The 19,457-nt window shown below is 46.3% G+C and overlaps 1 protein-coding gene and 1 long non-coding RNA gene across 5 annotated transcripts in view; one reads left to right on the top strand and one right to left on the bottom strand.

Annotated features, from left to right (window-relative positions):
- LOC130016225 (uncharacterized) overlaps positions 1–4,414 on the bottom strand; it is a 145,498-nt gene extending 141,084 nt beyond the window's left edge. Inside the window, exon 1 of the long non-coding RNA XR_008791214.1 lies at positions 4,324–4,414. This is a non-coding gene — a long non-coding RNA (uncharacterized LOC130016225). The remainder of the gene's footprint in view (positions 1–4,323) is intronic.
- The window catches only part of VLDLR (very low density lipoprotein receptor), a 33,971-nt gene continuing 18,839 nt past the window's right edge, over positions 4,326–19,457 (top strand). For all 4 annotated transcript variants that reach the window (XM_056106903.1, XM_056106902.1, XM_056106901.1 and 1 more), the window contains exons 1-2: positions 4,326–4,484; positions 18,724–18,843. In XM_056106903.1, coding sequence (XP_055962878.1) covers positions 4,400–4,484; positions 18,724–18,843 — 205 coding nt within the window. In that variant the 5' untranslated portion in view covers positions 4,326–4,399. The remainder of the gene's footprint in view (positions 4,485–18,723; positions 18,844–19,457) is intronic.

Below are 19,457 nucleotides of genomic sequence, written 5' to 3'. Positions count from 1 at the left end.
AATTGAGCAAATTAGTCACTCAGCCCCATTCAACAATAAGGGAAGCAGGAATTATGATCCCACCATATATTTAGCAATAAGAAAAATTAAAATATTTGTGCTCTAACAGTCCAGACCCAGAGACACAGCAACAAGTCCCGGAAGACACCACAGTGCCAGAGATCTCTCCGGGCCAATTTCACTGGGACACCCCAGATGGAGCAGGTGCAGTCTCCCCGCCTACTCCAGATGGAATCCCAGTGACCAAGAGCTTCCACAAGTAACCCCTCCACCGCCCCCCTGTGCCGGTTCCAGGACTGAATCTCGAGGCCGCATGGTGGCAGAGGACCCAGGCTGCCCCTCCCCTAGTACCCACCCACCGAGTAGACTGGCTGCCATGCCCACAATTTGCCTCTGGGCTCCATCTTAGCACACCAACAGCCCTGGCCCAGAGACTCCCAATTGAATCCCCAATCAGATGAGCAGTGCCGTACAGAGATATCTCTGGAACCCAATCATTTACAATCTATAAATTTACATTTCCAATTGTGGCTGTGCGAGCTCTCATGATATTCAGAATGAGCACTTGATCACTTGATCACTTGACATCCCATTACTAATCGATTTGCTTGAATGGGCACCAGTAACGTCTCCATTTGTCCCTGTCGCATGCTAGTGTAGCCCAATGGTGTCTGCTCATTCTAGGAACACAAAGAGCCTCAAACCAATCATTCAGGGTCTTGACCTTTTGGTCAAGTCTGACCATCTCGTAGGTGGGCGGCCACATGATCTTTTGACGTTCCATGGAATCCAGTCAGCAACGGCTCTAGTCCAGTGGTCCTCTCCAAATCTCATTACGTGAAAAAGCCACCAAAATGAGCAATGGAAAATAAATTATCTAGTGTATACCTCCAGCAGGTAGGCTTGAATAGTGGTGGGAAATTTCGAGCAAAACATAATACACAAAATTAGAGAGAGAGCGATAGCACAGCGGTAGGGCATTTGCCTTGCACGCAGCCAACATGGTCAACCCAGGTTCGATTCCTCCGCCCCTCTGGGAGAGCCCGGCAAGCTACCAAGAGTATCTCGCCCGCACGGCAGAGCCTGGCAAGTCACCCATGATGTATTCAATATGCCAAACACAGTAACAACAAAGTCTCCAATGGAGACGTTACTGGGCCCGCTCGAGCAAATCGATGAGCAACGGGAGGGCCTTTACTTTTTACTTTAGAGAGAGAGTATTGGGGAAATTGTCTGCCATAGAGGCAGGGTGAGGACTGGGGTGTAAGTGATGGAAAAAAGTGCACTGGTGTAGGGATGGGTGTTTCATCATTGTATGGCTGAATCTCAAACATGAAAGCTTTGTAACTCTGTCTCACGGTGATACAACTAAAAAAAAAAAAAGTCATGCGGAGTTCATGCCCAATTCAATCAACTTAATCAATGGCTGAACAAATAGCACTACTCCAACATTATTTAAAAAAAGAAGAAAAATTAAAATATCTTGGTAAAAATGATAACTTTGCTCATCAGGGAGACACGATCTGCAAGCCTTTTCTGGTACCCTTGTCCCTTAGCCAAATTTAAGTACTCTTCCTCTGTAAGCTTAGAGCACCTTGTATACCCCTTGCTCTGTCCACAAGCTTCCACAATTCCATCTTCTCTGTTGCCCTAAATAAATTTTGAGTTTCCTCACAGTAACCATCTCCAATAACACAACGGCTAGTACAGTATCTATTATTAACAGATGTTCAAGGTGTGTTTCTTCAATGAATAAATAAATGTAGCAGCTTGGGGAATACATTTTTCTCTGAAAGCCTGTTAATCCATCACTGCCAACTTAACTGACCTAGTTAGCTCAACCACAAGTCTCCACTTAACATACATTTGTCTATATGGCTCTTGTGACAAACTCATCTCTCCTTATGCTTTTTTTTTTTAATTTAACCAAAACCTTAAAGAGAACTGGTCCCTAAGACTACAGGCTGCTTGAATAGTGTGTATAGATCTGTTTTGTTTTGGGGTTCCAGGTGAGAAGGCACAGGAACTTTCCCAAACTAAGGCTAATCAGAGGTAGCAACATGTTACAGATTGTTTTGAGTCAACGACAAAAGGCCTATGGGATTGAACTCGGAGAGCTGCAGCCAAATTCACCCGTTAGTGTATTTACATCACATGGAGAGACAGAAAGGCTAATACATGTTTGTCAAAGATAAGACTTACTGTGCCCTATCAGCATTTATCTTGTAGTTGTGTACATTTATCTGAACAAAACATTAAAACAAGCCACATGACTTAATAATATTTCAACCTGTCATATTGATTCCACTCACCCACTCACCCACTTTCCTCTTCTGCAGTGACACAGCTCAAGATCAGATGGTCCTTCAGAACCCCAAGAGCACGAAGGATACCACGCACCTAAGGTTTTTACCATCACACCTTAATGCCTCTAGACGTCCAATAATCTTGAAATCAGTTGCATGTGTAATGTGAGTGAGGTGCTGCCGTTGTATCCCAAAGGCTATCGACAGGGTGGGGAAAACAATTTCCAAGGCAAAAACTCCACTCATAGATGGAGTAAAACTTCATGCTTGCCAATCAGAAGCTGGAAACCTTTACAAAATACTTTACAAAACCAGGACAAGAAGAACACATATAGCCAGGCACTGCCAGGCACTTCTCAGATGACCACTGACACAGCAACCAGAGCATGGTCACGCTGCCAAGACTGAGTCCTTCAAGATAAAAACTGTGTGTGTGTGTGTGTAGATAAAGATATATAGATATATATACACCTTTTCTTTCTAAAGGTGAAATCACTCTGGTGTTCCCTCTGACTCTCATTAGATACTTAATGGCCCCAGCAGACAATGCACCTCAAGCGGCAGAAACTGAGCAAAACTGAAGTCCACAAAAGCAAATTATAGGCTCAGGTACTGCCAGAGAAACAAAAATCGGTTCTTGCTGGGAGTCTTGACTCCGCTTCCTTTTCTCTTCCTTCAGCCTTGTAATTGAACCGTCCTAAGTATACCAAGAAGAATAAACCTATGCTAACCCCCCCTCCAAACAAAGAAAGGTTAAGCTTTTAATTACAGGCCCTGGAAGTACCATTTTATGCAATTAGCAATTAACTATAATCATTGATGAGAGAATGCGGGGCTGCGCAGGCAATTTCCCACCTCCTCAACCCAGACTAGGTTATTTTAGTCCCGTTTTGTTTCCGAGGACAAGTTACAACCGCTACACACACACACACACACTCTCTCTCTCTCACTTAAAGAATTTTGTTGTTGTTGTTGTTGTTTAAAGCAAAAGAGTATCTCAACAGTGCTATTGGGACAGGCATCTCGACCCCCACACCAAAGCAGCCCCGACACTTCTGAACCACCCCCCAGGCCCTCCTTTCCATCACTTTCAGGTGGAGAGTGGGCCGGCCCAGGAAGGCGCTACCTACCCGCCTCACAGTACCAGCCTCTCTTTGGGGGTGCAGGAGAGAGGGTGGTAGAGAGATGCCCGTGGGCCCTGGAAGCTGCAGTCCCTCCCCCCCACCAGCCCGGGCTGCCAGCCCCGTTGGTGGCAACCGCAGCGATCGTTGCATCAGCGTTCGAGAGTGGCTTCTAGCTGCTGCTGCTGCTGCTGCATTTGCAGTGCCGGGAGGGCACTGTCAAGCCTGCCGGGAGCGCACAGCTGCGGCGGCAGGTTCCCGGGATCAGGAAATTGGGGCAGGCACCGGGGATTGGAGGCGCGGGCGGCGCGCGAGCCAACCAGCGGCCGCCCCGGGCCCCCGTGAGCCCCGGGCGGACGGACGCGCCGAGCAGCCGGGCCCGGGAGCGCTCCGGGTGGCAGCAGCGGCCGCGGCCACTCGCGCACGCACGCGCGCGCGCGCGCTCCCCCTCGCACACCCCCGGGCGCTGGCACCTGCCCGGCCCGAGCCGCTTCTCCTCCTCGGAGACGGGGACGGGCGGGAGGGCTCGCTGGCTGGCTGGCTGGCTGGCCCGCTCGCACCCCCGCCCCGCTGACCACTCCCCCCTCCGGCCGCCCGCTGCTCACCCCGCGCGCTCCAGCGTGGGTGCTCCGGGGCGAGGCCGGCGGCGGCGCCCCGGCTCTTGGATCTTCGCCCCTGCTCTCCCGGGCGCCCCTCCCCGGCACCCTCCCTCCTCCTCTGCAGCGCCTTGCATTATTCGCTGCCTGCAGCCCGCTGCAGCTCGGGGAGGTGGGTGGGTGGGCGGGCGGGGAGGAGGAGATTGTGCAAGTTGGAGGAGGGGAGGGGTGCCCCTCTCCGCGGCTCCCTTTCCCCCGCCGCCCCGCTCACGCCTTCCCCCTCCCCTTCCCCGCCCCCACCTCCTTCCTCCTCTGCGAGGGCTGGTAACTTGTTGTGCGGAGCGAGCGAGCGAGCGGCACCATCCAGGCGGGCACCATGGGCACGTCCGCGGCGCGCTGGGCGCTCTGGCTGCTGCTCGCGCTGTGCTGGGCGTCCGGGCGGAGCGGCGCCAACGGAGCGGGTGAGTCGGGGCGCGCCCCTGGGCGGGCTGCTCGGCCGGGACCCCTCGGGTGCCAGGGGGTGCCCCCGAGGCGTGGGGAGGGGGGCTCTCCGTTCGCCCACCCCCTTGCCGAAAGGCAGCTCGCTCCGCGCGGCTCCCGGCGCCGTCCTCCCCTCCCCACCCTGGTGGCGCCTCTGAGCTGTCAGCGCCGCGGACTGGGGGTGGGGGGACAGGGGACAGGAAAGGTTGGAAGGACCGGGCTCCTTAGACGCTTGCCTCAACTAGTCCTCATGCCCTGATCCTTCCTGCACCCACCCCCCAAAGTCAGTTTCTCCGCGTTTTCACCCCGTTTGGCACGGGGGTGGGGGGGATGTGGGCTTCTGAGCCACTGAACAATGGTTCTGTCTCCTCTGCCAGGCTGGGGGGTTAGGAAGGAGGTAGAGGGCCCGGGCCGAGGGGGTGGGGGGTGGGGGGCGCCCTCGGGGGCGTGGGCTGTGGGTCGAGAGGCCCCCCCATGCGTTCGGTTCGGTGGGCGTTTGCCAGGAAGCCCCGCGGAGCCCGCACAAGTGTGCTGCGCTCTGGCGCGCGCGCGCGCGCCCCCCGGACTGGGACCGGGACCGAGTCTCTGCCGGTTGTCTCCGGAGTGCGGGTCCGAGGATGAGTGAGGCTGGAAAGAAAGAGGACTCCCCTCCACTTGTGTCCCCCCCCCCCCCACACACACACACTCCTCACCCCCAGCTCCAGCTGCTTCTGCACGAGCCGAGTTTGTCAGCCCCCCCAGGGGTGTCCGGGATGATCACTGCACGCGGGGGAGGGGATCGGAGACTTAATCAGGTTAGTTGGCTCATCCTCCTCTCCCCCCACCCGCCGCACCGAGGTTTCCCCTGGAGGAACTGAGTCCTAGTCGGAGGACTGTGATTAGCTTTCCTTGCAAACAATAGATCAAAGGACTAGCGCCCAGACCGGTGTGCGCCCGCCCGGCTGGGGAGGGCCTGGGGACCACTGGGGACTCAGGGAACCAGCCTTGTCCTTAGCGACCCTCCCTCCCTCCCGTGCAACTTTGCAGAGCGGGCGAGAAGTCCTCCCCCAAGTCCTCCCTCGGGATCCTGGCTGGCCCCTGGAGTGATCTTGACCTGACAGCAAAGAGCTTTGCTCCCCAGCGCTCGGGAATCACGACCCAAAGCTCCCCCGAGGACAGGGCACCCGTGCCAGAGTCCCTGGCTCCTGTCGCCTTCTGGCCTGGGTAGGCCCGCCCGCCCGCCTGCAGTCACGTGTCGCCCGGAGTGCCAGCGAACTTTACAGTGTGTGGTCAAGCAGCCTCTCGGGCGATCCGTGCAGCTTTTCAGGCTCCGAATGTCCTCTGCCCTTTGGTTCCCACTGTCCCGGGCGAGCGTGTGAACCGGGGAACGGGCGCTTCTGCCCGATGCGATTGGCTGTCCGCCCCTGGTCACGTTCGTGCGGGTCACGTGGACTCGGAATTTAGCAACCCGAGCAGGAGGATCCTCAGGGAAACACGTAAGAAACCAGAAAGGCTCCAGTGAACTCTCTGCTCAAATGCTGTCCCCTGCCCTGCAGAAAGCATTTTTTCTTTTAAAAAATAAAAAAGGCCAGTGAGTGGTGAAGATGACTTCTGGTGCCTGGCACACTTCAGAACCTGGGAAATCTGTGCTTACCCCGGTTTTCAAATTAACCATTAATGGATGAGCAATGCTAACTTATTAAAAGCTTTCTCGAAATGATGATGCCTTGACTAGCATTGTACTTTTCATAGCATTTCGAAACCCGAAGAGATGCCGGAAAGTACTGAGAACTACACAGGAAGGTGGGAGAAAAGGTTGTAGCTCACTCTGTTTCTCCCTCGTTTTGGATTTAAGATGTAGTAACTTCCAGTTGGCTGTTAACTTTACCCTAGGATATGTTTGAAGTGCACCTCCGTGGTGGGAAAGAGTCAGATCCTAGTGTTCACCTTGGGGTAGGTGCATATAGAGAAGGGTCCCTGTAGCTCTCTTGGTCACATCTGCTACTCGTGATAAGCCATGACCAGTGGAAAATAGAACATGCAAGATTTAAAATTTTTCAAAGGAAAGGTGGCACACTCTTGCTGAAATGGAGTAATTGAGGCTTGGCTGAAGTAAGTATTCAACCCAAGCAAATGCTGACTGGTTCCTGCCTGAACTTCAGAGCTCCAGGGCACGTGTGCTGACTTCTTTGGACCTTGGTTTGCCAAGATTTCCTATCCCCTACCCCATTATGGTGATACTCTAGAGCAGGCCAGGCTTGCTCACACCCTGTCAACCAACTTAAGGGAGGCTCATGTGATAAAGTCAAAATTCTGTGTTTCGGTATGCCTGATTGTGACCGTGCATAGTTGTTCTGGGACATTTTCCTTCCTCCAAGGGAGTCAGGATTAATGTCTCTTTATTAAGGTCAGAAGCTGGAAGTCCTGGAGTTTCATGAGTTTTCGATATGGTTTGCAACTAGCAACAGAGAAGAGAGAAACTTCTCTGACCATGGGGAATTAATTGCCAAATAATGCTGGCCATTGTGTTAGCACCAAGGATTGTAAGCCTCCTTCTAGGCCAAAGAATGAATAGGTGAGGAGAATTCATAATAAGGTCACCAGAGGCACCCTCAGCTCTCAATGACATTTTTTTCATAAAGTCAGGTGCAGCTCTGTTCCCTCTGGTTGCCCATCGCCCACTTCACGTGACATTTAGCTCTCGGCCTATCCTGTGTCATTTTGATGGTTTTGCTTTTATTGCTTAAGTCCCTAGATACCTAAAGCGTGTCTAAAGGCCAATTTAAGCGAAGCTGCCGACTGTTCAAAGTTAGCTGCAACAAACTGGGCATTAAACTTTTCTAGCAAAAGTAATTATGGTAGCCGCTTGCTCCGAGAAGTCTCAACTGAAGTGTTTCTGACTTTTACAAAACTGGATCATGAACTCAGTCTTACTTGAGGGGTGTGTGCGCACACGCACATGTATGTTGCCGTTCAAAAGTCTAGGAGAGGTTACGGTATTGACAAGTCTTCTCTGCTCTAGGAGTATCAAACTTATTAGACATTATAAGAACTGGACTTGAAATGGCCCAAAGAACAGAGAGATGGGCAGTTTTCATCCGTATTGCTCTGAGCTTGGATTAAAAAATCAGAAGACTTGAAGTACAGCATAGAAACAGAGATAATTAAGGAGATCTAGGTCAATTTTTTATTTCTCACATAATCTGAACAGGTTATTCTTTGAAGTAGTGTGGTTGATGAGCAATTGTAGACAGTCACTTATTTGGTTGCAATAAAAATTAAAATTACTTCAGATATTGGCCTTTTGAAACTTTTATTGTTTAACTGAATCACAGTGAGATATAGTTACAACATCACGATTACGATCATCCTGTTGTTTGCTGATTGCCTCGAGCAGGCCCCAGTAACGTCTCCTTCATCCTAGCCCTGATTTTTTTTTTTTAAAGTGCCATGTTCAAGGCTCTTTCAGGGTTAGGAGAATGAAACCCATCATTGTTACTGGTATATGGCATATTGGGTACACCACGGGGAGTTTGCCAGACTCTGCCAAGTGGGCAGGTTATATTCGATAGCCTGCCAGTTTCTCCAAAGTTACAACATTGTTCATGTTATTTTTTAAAGGTAACTTTACATACTAGCCAGTAAAAAAATCAAATCTTTGGCTGAACCTGATTTAATCCCCAGCACTCTAGATGGCCCGCAGTACTGTCAAGAGTAACCCCTAATGGAGCCAGAGAGATAGTGGGTAGGATGCTTGCCTTGTATGCGGCCAACGCAGATTCTATCTTTGGCATCCCGTATGTGTCCCTGAGCCCATCAAAAGTGATTCCTGAGTGCAGAGTCAGGAGTAAGCCATGAACCCCGGTGGGTGTGACCCCCCAACAACACAGAACAAAGAAGAGTGATCCCTAAGGCAGTAGAAATGAAGAACATGAGAACTGGTCTTCAGTCGAAGCATGCCACTGGACAATGGGAGCCAAGGAGAGGAATAGAAAACTAACAGCGGCGGGAAATGTCTACTCTGGAGGAGGAGGGGTAGTCAGCAGTGATAACGTGATTTGCACAAAACCCTGTCTGGAACCGAATTGTAAACCACAGTGCCTAAAAGAGAAAAGGGTACCTGCCTCAGAGGCACCATTGCGGTTGAGAGGGAAACTGAGGACATTGGTAGATGGGAAATAGACAATAATGGTGGGATTGAGGTTGGAAAACTGAATGCCTGAAACCCAGTATCTCTGTAAATCCCAGTTCCTCAATTAAAAATAAAAAGAGCGACCACTAAGCACAGAGCGAGGAGAGAGCATGAACACTTCTGTGTATGGACTAACCCCACTCCCCAGAATAAAAGACAGTCCTGGCACTAGGGTGATAGTTTAAAAGGCTGGAGTGTATGTGGGCCCGGTTGACCCTAGGCACTGGCTGGGTGCTGCTTTATTGTACTGGCAAGACCTTCCCCACCGCCCCCAAAGAGAGAAATGAAAAAGAAAAATTCTCTATGGCTATTATGAGGCTTCTAATGACACTAGTTAGGAATGTGTCACCTTGGGAGGAATTCTCCTGGTGGACAATTACGGTTGCTCCGCAGATGGTGAACTGGTAGCTCACAACTGTCCAAAATGCTCCTTTGCGCTCTAAGTTGATCTTTACGGAGTACTCAGACTGGAACAGAGACACTGACTTAAAGTCAGTTCACTATCACTGGAGGAATCTATTTTACTATTTTTTTTTCCTTCACCCAGTTAAACAGCTATTACTGTGATATCCAAGGATGGATAGTTTTGTCTAGGAACCACATCCAGCTGTGCTCAGGTCTTACTGCTGGCTCTGCACTAGGGTATCACTCCAGGCAGGCCTCAAGGAACCAATCTGGGTGCCAGAGATTGAACACGGGTTGGCTGCTTGCAAGGCAAGTGCCTTACCCACAGTACTCTCTCTCCAGCCCCAAGTCCTCTGAATACTTAAACACAGAATCTGACTTGGCTCCAGAAGCATCTGGCTTTGTAGGTGAAGATTATCTCAGCTTCTGTGTATTTTTTTTTTCATTTGGTGGAACCACACCATTTGGTGGGGCTTGGAGGTTACTCCTGGCCATGCTTGGGGACCATGTGGTAATGAGGATCAAGTCCGGGGTTTATCACATATGTAAAGCGTGTGTTCTGGTCATCATTCCAGTCTGCATTTTCCAATCCGAATCTTTGTCTCTGCTAAACTCTTATGCTTGTTTGCAATAAAAACTCTAAGGCTCATTAATATCACCTAGTTAGATGCACTCTCCATGTTATAGGAACTAAATGAGTTGACCGGTCACCCCTTGCACTGAGCAATTTTTCCTTCACTGAAGACTCCTAGGGAAGTTTGTGCCTGCTGACTGATAACTGTAAAAAAGAAAAAACTAAGCCTGGATTGTTATTCACTTGGATATCCTTTGCCTACTATGGATCTTATTTAATTTTATTTATATTTTCTGGTTCATGTGATGATTGGGGCTGACTCTTGGCTCTGAATTCAGGAATTATTCCTGGAAGAGCTCAGGAGACCATAAGGGGATGCCAGGGATTAAACTTGGGTTGGCCACATGCAAGGCAAGCACCCTACCTGCTCCAGCTCCTACGATGTATCTTAAAAGATGCCTTGCGGATAGGTGGAATAAAGAAAAATCATGGCCTTGTAATTAAGAGAAAAATTTAGGAGCCGAAACTATCAAATGGAATCACTGGCTAAATTAGTTGATCTTGCCACCAACTTGTATTGTCTGGATTTGATAGCTTTTGTGTATCTACTTGTGGTGCTGGCAGGCTGGGATGGCTTGGGTCTTGCAATTTTTCAGGCAAGGTGATAAACCCATGTTTGGTGACAGACATTAGTGATGGTTAATGAAGCAAGTTACTTTGTGTGTCCATATGTTGGACCTAATTTCCCAAATACTCTGAGAAAATAGGGTTTCTAGTTGCTTCTAATATTTGTTTTTTCTAAGGAGTCTTTGTAAAATCCGAATTACCTGAGCTATAGGTTTTCTGAGTGGTAAAAGATTGGCACAGCAGTCCTTGTACATTTGCTTGAAAGTACTTGACATCCATCTTGGAATACCTATCACATGTCATGTGACAGGCACCAGATACGCAGAACACAATGACACCAAGGTAGCTGGTCCCTTCCATCATGGCGCATGTATGTATGTATATAAATATATATATACATATATATATTAGTGGGGAGGGAAAAATAAGAACTCAATAGCAAAAAGAAAAAAGCCTTCAATAAACGCTTTGGGGAGAAGCAGATTTAGCTTTTAAGAATTAATCCAAAGGGGCAGGGGAGAGAAAGAGTAAAATTTGTTACCTGAGTTAGAGGTTATGAGGTTTCCTTCTAATCATCAAGAACTAAAGTCTGATGTGACAAAGGCAGAAGCTATTCTATGCTTGCAGGTGACCTCGCAAAGATGATCTGAAATGTTGGACTGCTGCCAGAATTGCCAAAGATTACTAAAACATGTCAAGAAGTAAAATCAGGGTCCTGTACACCGAAGTCCTAGTTTTGACAGTTAGCCACTTCTAGCTTTCCCCAAGTGTCAGAATCTCTCTCTTTACATGAAATGAGGTTGACAAAACCTGGTTGACACTCTCATCCTAACAATTAAGTGTGGGCATGAGCCTTGTGTTCTGATAAAATGTCACAAGAAGAGGTGAAAGTACCCCCATAGGTACAGGAACTCTTATAGCCTAGCAAAGGTTCCCAAACTTATTTGACCTCCTTTTCAGGGGTGGGGGGCTGAAAGGGGGTAAGGATTCAATATTCCCCCCATAAATTTACTTGTTTAAAATGAGAAATCAGGAAGTGCACCCCTCCAGTTGTACCTGAGAGTGTCCAACTGACCCTTTGGATCTTTCCAGCACTTCACCGGGAATAGTATCCCTCTCTGTGAGAAACACTGAAGAGTCGTATTCCAGCTAGTAAAGCAAATGATCACACCCTGTTTCAAGTTCAGACAGTGGAAACAATTAAGTAAAAGAAACCTAGCTGATGCTAACTTTATTGGAGAACGAATAAAGTCAACGGACACATCTAGAAATACTAATTCTAAAGAATATAGAAATGTCAGGCATCGGGTCTTGAGAAATAAAGATAAATTCCAGACTCTACTGTAGGGGATCTTCTTTTTTAGAAATAGAAACAGGTAGATATAGGAATCCCAACACATGGCAGTTGTGTGACAGGCATCAGGGCTGTAGGAACGGTCTCATTCTTGAGGGGACAGGTGAATACACTCCAGGTAGATCATGAAAAAGGATTGTGTAAAAATAAGGACAAAGCAGTGGTCACGGCACAAGCCAAGAGAGGCAAGTGGGGCCTCTTCCTATAGCCTGAGTAGATGGTGTGTCTGGCTAAGTTCCACCCATAGAGTAAAGGTGAAAGTCGGAGGGAACTACACTCAATCTCAGAGCCAGTGGAAGACTGGAAGTCATACCGTCTTCAGAGTTTCTGCCCATTCTAGGTTGTATGAATCACCATCTTGATTAGAAAAGAGAATGTTGCAGCCAAGCAGTGGTACAGGAGGAAAATTCAGACTGAGATGAAAGCTGAGGGACGAACAGGGCTTGATGCAAACTATGAGAGAAGAGTTTAGGCTCTTGAGTGAACTACTAACTTCAAGTGATGGAGGCCAAATTAGGATGGTGGAAGGGGAAAATAGATTTTTTACATAAGCCTTTTTACTATGCATAGCTGTTAAGACATCCAGATAAATTTTACTTACTTAATAGGCACAAAGTTTTACCTTGGGTTGCCACCAATTGGCATTTATCACCAAGGTACAGCCAGTGGTAGGCAGAGGGACTCTGGGGTTTATGGGACTAGTCCTATGTATCGCAACCCTAAAGATGAAATAGTTGCCTCCTATTGTGGGTAGAATCTCTGTCTCCTAACCTTTGTACTCATATTTTTAAAGTATGGTCAGATATCAGCCATGTCCTCATCTGTAAACTCAAAACTGTAAGCGTGGGCCCACTGAATCACAGTCTCAGGAAATGGCACCTGGCTCTCTGCATTAACAAGTTCTCCACATAATTATGGAGATACAGTCACAACATGAGACAGACCAGTGACTCAGTAGCTAACCTACGAAGACTAATAATGTCCCACATAAATTAGGTGGAGCGTCTTTGGCCAGTGTGCCCTAGATAAGAAAAATAAGCACTGAGGATACACAGTAAATTTTTTTAGAAACTGAAATGGCACAGAGAGGGAGACATCTAACTATAAGAATGTTAGGATAATGCCATCTCGACAAGCTACCTAATTCTGGATTTAAGCTGGCCTTACTAACTAAATTATACGTCAAAGGAATACTCTCGAAGATAGAGTAGGTACTTTGGCGTGTTTGCATGCTCAATAGCATAGAATCTGGAGACAGACTGCCTGGGTTCAAATTGTCACCTAGCTCAGGTGCATCTGGGAGAAAGACTGGCCTTCCATTCTCCAAACAGGTTTCCTGAGGTATGGAAGAGGAACAGCCACACTGACTACATAGAATTGAAGCTAAATAGGCTGAGGGAAGTGGGGGGCAACGATTTTGAGACATTGTCTGGAAACATAGTTTTCAGTCGGCCCATGGTGATTCTCACATTGCTTCAGAGGTTGATTTCGAGTCCAGGACATAACTTTTGGGCTTACTAGATTGGTCCCTCTTCCTTAGCTCCTCCGATGGAACCTTCTTCCCTTTAGGAAAACCTTCTTTGCTGACTTGGAAATCTGCTTGTCCTAAAATAAGATTTTTGCCTAAGAATTGAAAGATTGGCACTAAAGCAGCGAGCAGTCAAAGTGAACACAACTAAAAATAAATGCCCTTGGCAGCCCAAGTGCCAAAGCAAATGGACTGAAGAAATTCCAGTAGATGATAACACCTGTATGCTCAAACAGTGAAGGGGGGGGGGGAAATCTGAAGCCTTGGCCTTGCTCCTCCCAGCAGTGTGGCAGGCTCAAGCTCACGGCTAAGTCTGGTGCTCAGAAAGATCTCCAAACACTGGACATCCCTGCTGGCGCACTCCTGCAGAGGCGGTGCTCAGAGCCCTACTAGGAAATGGTAAAGGCCCACTTTAACGACTTGGTATTAACTGAAAGGTCTTGGAGTTTTTTTTACTGAAGCTCACATATTGTTCTTCCCTGTTAACCCTTGCAGGGATAATTAGACAACGGCAGGCTGACTTCCATATGCATTATAAAACCCTGAGTTTCTTGGAGCCAGTGAACTGCCAACATGTCTGGGTAGCAGCGTTAACTATTTAGGTAAGCAAGGCTCCTGGGAAAGGGGTGCCTTGAACTAGGTTGGCGTACTTTGATTCCATCTGTGAAAGTGACAGCACAAACGATTAATTTTCCACCATTCCTGAGCATTCATTAATTACAAATCTAAATGTGTGACTAGAGACAAGTGACTTCCAGCCCTTTCTATGTATAATAGGTACAAGAACACCTAGATTGGTGCATCATTAATTTCTTTTTCTAATTTTATTTTTATAAAGCTGTTCACAATAATTACATTCAATATTTCAACACCAGTCCCGCCGCCATAATACCTTCTCACCACCATTATTTTGAATTTTTCCACCACCACCCAAAAGCAGGTGCTAAATAATTTTTTTGTATTGCTTGTTATGAATAATCCACTAAAAATGATCCAAAAAAGTTTTCTTTTGAGAAAAGTATGTGAAAATTGTTGTATCTCACCTTTGAGCAATTAAGCGCCTGTATAAGAGATCACTAACATGTTGTTAGAGCTTGAGCCGTGTGTGTGTGTGTGTATCTCTTCACTGTCACTGTCATCCCGTTGTTCATCGATTTGCTCGAGTGAGCACAAGTAACGTCTCACAACAGATTGTGAGACTTGTTGTCATTGTTTATGGCATATTGAATATGTCACGGGTAGCTTGCCAGGCTTTGCCGTGCAGGCGAGATACTATTGGTAGCTTGCAGTGCTATAATACAAGTTAGTTGCCTTATACTTTACACCCTATCAAATATGGTGTGGTTGGTATATCAATGGCATAAAGTACGCGACGTCCTGGTCACACTCCAGGAATTCTAGAATTTTAAATAGGGTGATAGGTGTATTTTTAACGGGGTGGTGAATTTTGGTTCCAGAGTCATCTCTTCAGTGTGTCGCTCTCTTCCGAGATTTGTGATTCTCTGGATCATGGCCATTAATGAGCTTATGTGGGACCAAGAGGCAGTTCGTGGGCATGACTGCTCGCACCCGGAAGCACACGGAAATGGGGGGAAGGATGCCCATTCCCGACTCCATGCAAACCCGGAGATTTCAGTCATAGAACCCAAATACCTGGATTTTGCAGCAGATTCATTCTCATGCGTGAGGGGCTCATCCTGAGCCTTTGAAGATTGGCTGTGAGCATGGCAGTGACTGGGTTCTAGAGATTTTTGACTGCTGGTGCTTTGTTGGGGCAGGTGGTAGACTCACCCACCCACCTGTGAGGTTCCCTGGCTGAAGTCCGCCTGGCGTGGCATGAGGAGACATCTCTGTATCATGTTGCTCTCTTCCGAGATTTACTTGTGAGTCTGTTAATAATTTTTTAAAGCAACACAATCCTTTATCCTTTACAAGTTCTTCAATAATTAAAAAAATTAGTCTTCCTAATTGAAATGGGCAGACAATCCAATTTTTCTACTGGTGTGACCCTAACCCTGGGTTACCCCATCTCCCCACCTACCACACCTTAGCCCTATGACAATCCTGTGGGACACAGGATTTAGAAGCGCTCACTAGTACCAGCATTGTGCACTCCAAGTTTTTACCTTTTTGCACAGTTAGACCCTGGGGTCTATTAATTTGAAAGACATCATTAACTTTAGCTTATCCTTATAATTCAAATAACCACGGATATAGATTATTTTAAGCTCAAGCTCTTCCCTTTGTGAATTTATGACACTGAGCTGGACTTGACTGTCATGGATGAAAATAGATTATAGCTCACAATTTTCTAATCCCCAAAGCGTTGGAAACCAAAAGCTTATCTTACTTGGATTTTCCCTGGAGTTATGTCTATTCCCAGTTGAGCACCCATAATAAAAAGGTAGAATACTTTGGAAACTTGGGCCAAAAAAAACCCCCATGTTACAGTGAAGTGACTGATTTAGAATCTGAATTCTCTCTGTTTTGCACAATGCAGAGAATTAAGCAGAAGTAGGGAACACTTTCTGGTGAGAGGAGCCATCTCAAAACAAAAGGCATAAGACTCCTCTTATAACACATTGACCCTGGCATGTACATCCGGTAGCTCATACTATAATGTGGTTTAATTAACACAAACTACAGCACCATTGTCACCATGTTAAGCAAACAGGGAACCTTTGGTGGAAGATTGCATTCCAGAGTCCCATTATTATAGAGTCCCAGAGTCCCATTCTAATGGAGTGCCATGTACATCACGGCAAAGCATCACTTTTTTGACAACCAGGCAAAAGAAGAATCATGTGGAGATATATGAGATAAGAAAATCTAGAAACTAGCAGGGCCAGAGAGATAGTTAGGTAATATCTGGTTTTATTTCAGGCACCATATATGATCCAAACATTGTCAGGAGTAATCTGGGAGCATCAAGCCAGAAGTAAGCCTTGAACATAGCTAGGTGTGTTCTAACCTTTCCCTTGCCCTGTGGAAAAATTAAAGCAATATAGAAGTTAATTTCTGGGCTGGAATGATAATACAGTGGGTAGGACATTTGCCTTGCATGCAGCTGACCTGGGTTTGATCCCCAGCATCCCATGTGGTCCCCCGAGCACCATCAGGAATAACCCCTGAGCATCACTAGGTGTGACCCAAAAAGCCAAAAAGAAAAAAAGGTCAAACTTCTTTTTGGCTAGGATTTTTAAATACCGAGAAAATGTAATGTTTTCAACCTGCCCAATATCACTATTGAAGAGGTGTTGCTGAGATGCTAGTATCATGTATTATTGTTGGTGAGCTTGTGTATCACAAATACTCTTAGACACCCTCGGGGATGTGTTTGTTATTGTTTCTGGGCTTGTTGTTGTTGCTGCTGCCTGTGGGCAGCTGGAAATTGCTGGGAAGACTGAACCCAGGGTTCTTCTTGCATGCAGAGAATGTACCCCAGCCTGCCGAGCCATCTCCCTGGCTCTAGACACTCTTTAAAGTGTCACTAATCTGAATATTTGCTTAGTATATTTTGTGTCCTTATTGAATGAATCATAGACCCATTTGAGGACCTACAAATATAAGTAGCTCCTGCTTTTATTTGTAAAGAACTTCTCTAGGTACCTAATTCTAAAACAAAAAGGCATCATTGCCACCTATGTTCAGTACTCCTTGTACAAGGTGGATGATACAATGAACTTGTGGACAAAGTACATGCAAGTATCAATATTTTTTGTCTCATTTTTGACTGAAAACCTCTGGGCACAAACAATTCAGAACCTTGCCATCTTCATGGCAACTTGGAAAATTTGTTCCAAGTATATTTATGTCTCTGTTCTTTGATGACAAAGTGTACTTTTTCTACTTTTCAAATAAAGTTCTTAGAGTTGGTTCATACCACTGCCAAGTCTTGAGTGGGAAGAAGGATGTAGAGCCAGAGACCCCCTAGAAAAAGTGCCCTCACGTTGAGAAATTTGAGACTATATTTCAATGATAGTGGCATAGAGGGGAAGGCAGGGAACAACTGGCTTCTTTGTGTTTGTCTAGCAGTATCAAAACTAGCAGGTGATGCATCCTGACAACCTCTGCTATCCCCGTCTTCCTCCTCCATTCCAACCCCCTAGACCTTTATATCTAATAAAAGCTGTGGGAATGAATGAAACGTATAAAATGTAGGTAGCAAATGCTCCAGAACCATACCACTTTTGATTCTGGGCCTTAACTTCATTAGACTTGGGAGCAGAGTTGTGTATACAGTTTTTAAATTATTATATTTGAGATCTAGGGAAATAGTCACATCTTTATAGTAAGCTTGGCTGAGACCAAATTTTTACTTCCTGGGGAGTTAACCACATAGCATAAAGTGCTCCCAGACAGAAGGGAGTAGCTGATGGTGGGGGTGGGGTGGGGGAAACTAGACTTCTGTATACATACACAAGAGTTCTAGTCTGTGCCTGTCACTATAGTACTTGTTCATTTGCCAGCATGCCACAGCTGCAGATGCTGAAAGGTGGCAGGAAACTTGGAGGCAGTCAGCGTGGAAAGCCTCCCCAAGAAATCTTCATGATGTATAGAACTCTACTGGTGTTCTTGAATATTTGCAATTTGCAATATGTTTGACTTAAGCCACCAGGTCTTTGCCTCTTATGTCAAAGAAATTGCATACCTAAGACAACCTATGGATGTCTTGACCTTCATGTTAGTGTCCCATGTTGGGGGGGGAACCCCACTAAAAGCCCTATTTAAAAGAATTAGTTCATACTGATATGTGAAGAAGTGATCTGTACATAGGAAATCTGAAGTTTAGAATAATAAAGTCCAGATCTATTAACTTGATTTGTTGTTCTTCTACCACTAAGTTTAAAAAAAATGACCTCCCATTGTCTCTTAACTGAACTTTCTTGATGCTTTTCATCTCAGCTTAAGTTCTATAAGAAGAATCATGTGTTATTTACTTCACTTTGATCCTCTCCTTGCTTTCCCTTCCTAAATCTCCTTTGCTTTCCTTGTGATAATTCACAAATAATAGAATGCAAGATGGCCAAAACTTGTTGCTAAAGAGTTGGAATTTGGATATAATAGCTGTACTAGTGATTTAATTAGGGAAAAGGTGTCCAGGTTCAGGGTGAATTGACCTCTGTGGTCTCTGAACAATCTGGGTTTCTTCTATCTTGGTTTAGCTCCATTGACCTCAGCGTTACCATCCTAGCCATCAAATCTAATGTTCCGTAACCACAAAGAAATGACAAGGAAAATGGATGCCCTATAAAACTATCCCTTTGAAAATATTTACTAGAAATTGTATATACTATTTCTGTTTATATTCTGCAATCAGAACCTAATCCCACGGCTATCCCTTTAAAGGGACTGAGAAATCTATCTAGTGTAAATGATGTATGCTTAACTGGGAATTACTGTCAGTCTCTGTCCCAAGGCCCATCCAACTCTGACTAGTAGAATAGTGTCCTTCTGGGTCTGTGTGTGTGTACCTCTGGGAGAATTCCTATCCTGAGGCTTGGGGAAATTGTATCACCTTCACACCCAATGCTTAGCTAAGTATTTCCTCCCAATTTTAGGGAAAAAAGGCAAATGTGATTCCTCCCAATTCCAGTGCACAAATGGCCGCTGTATTACAATGTTGTGGAAATGTGATGGGGATGAAGACTGTGCTGATGGCAGTGATGAAAAGAATTGTGGTGAGTATGGAGTTTAACAGTTTAACAACCTCACTTTCCACCACACTTGGACACGAAGGGATTTTATTGAAATGTGATGATGTTATATTCATTTCTACAGATGGATAAATGTTCCAAAAATTGAGTCCAGTTCATTTGTACCAAAGTCCTAAAATCCTGCAGTGCCTTCTTACCTAGAAAAATATTTAACTGCTAGACACAGGGTTACCAAGTTGAGTGTGGGTTGTTAAAAAGGAGTTCCAATAACTGAAGCTGGCTTAGCTAAGTTCAGCAAACATTTGAAACTAGGGGGAAGGATCAGAAGTAGAGACAAGATCGCTTAGAATAAACTTTCTTTTTTTAATTTCCAAATGGCTCTGATCCCAGAAAAGAAAGCAAGCCATGGATACTGAGAAACATCCTAAAGTTTTAAGGGACTTCTACATAGAACTACAAGCCACGGGGGCTGGGAGATAGCACAATCATCAGTATGCATTCCTACTGTGCACTTGACCTGGGTTCAAGTCCCTGCACCACATCATCTCCCAATCATTGCCAGGTGCAGCTCTGGAGGTCCCCGAGAATTGCCAGGGTGGCTCAGGAACCCCCAGCATTGAAACTGCAGCATGGAATCT

The sequence above is a fragment of the Sorex fumeus genome, unplaced genomic scaffold (genome assembly GCF_029834395.1).
Source record: "Sorex fumeus unplaced genomic scaffold, SorFum_2.1 ptg000149l, whole genome shotgun sequence".
NCBI lineage: Eukaryota > Metazoa > Chordata > Mammalia > Eulipotyphla > Soricidae > Sorex > Sorex fumeus.
The sequence above is the reverse complement of the archived record's forward strand: the minus strand, read 5'-3'. Positions and strand labels throughout refer to the sequence as shown.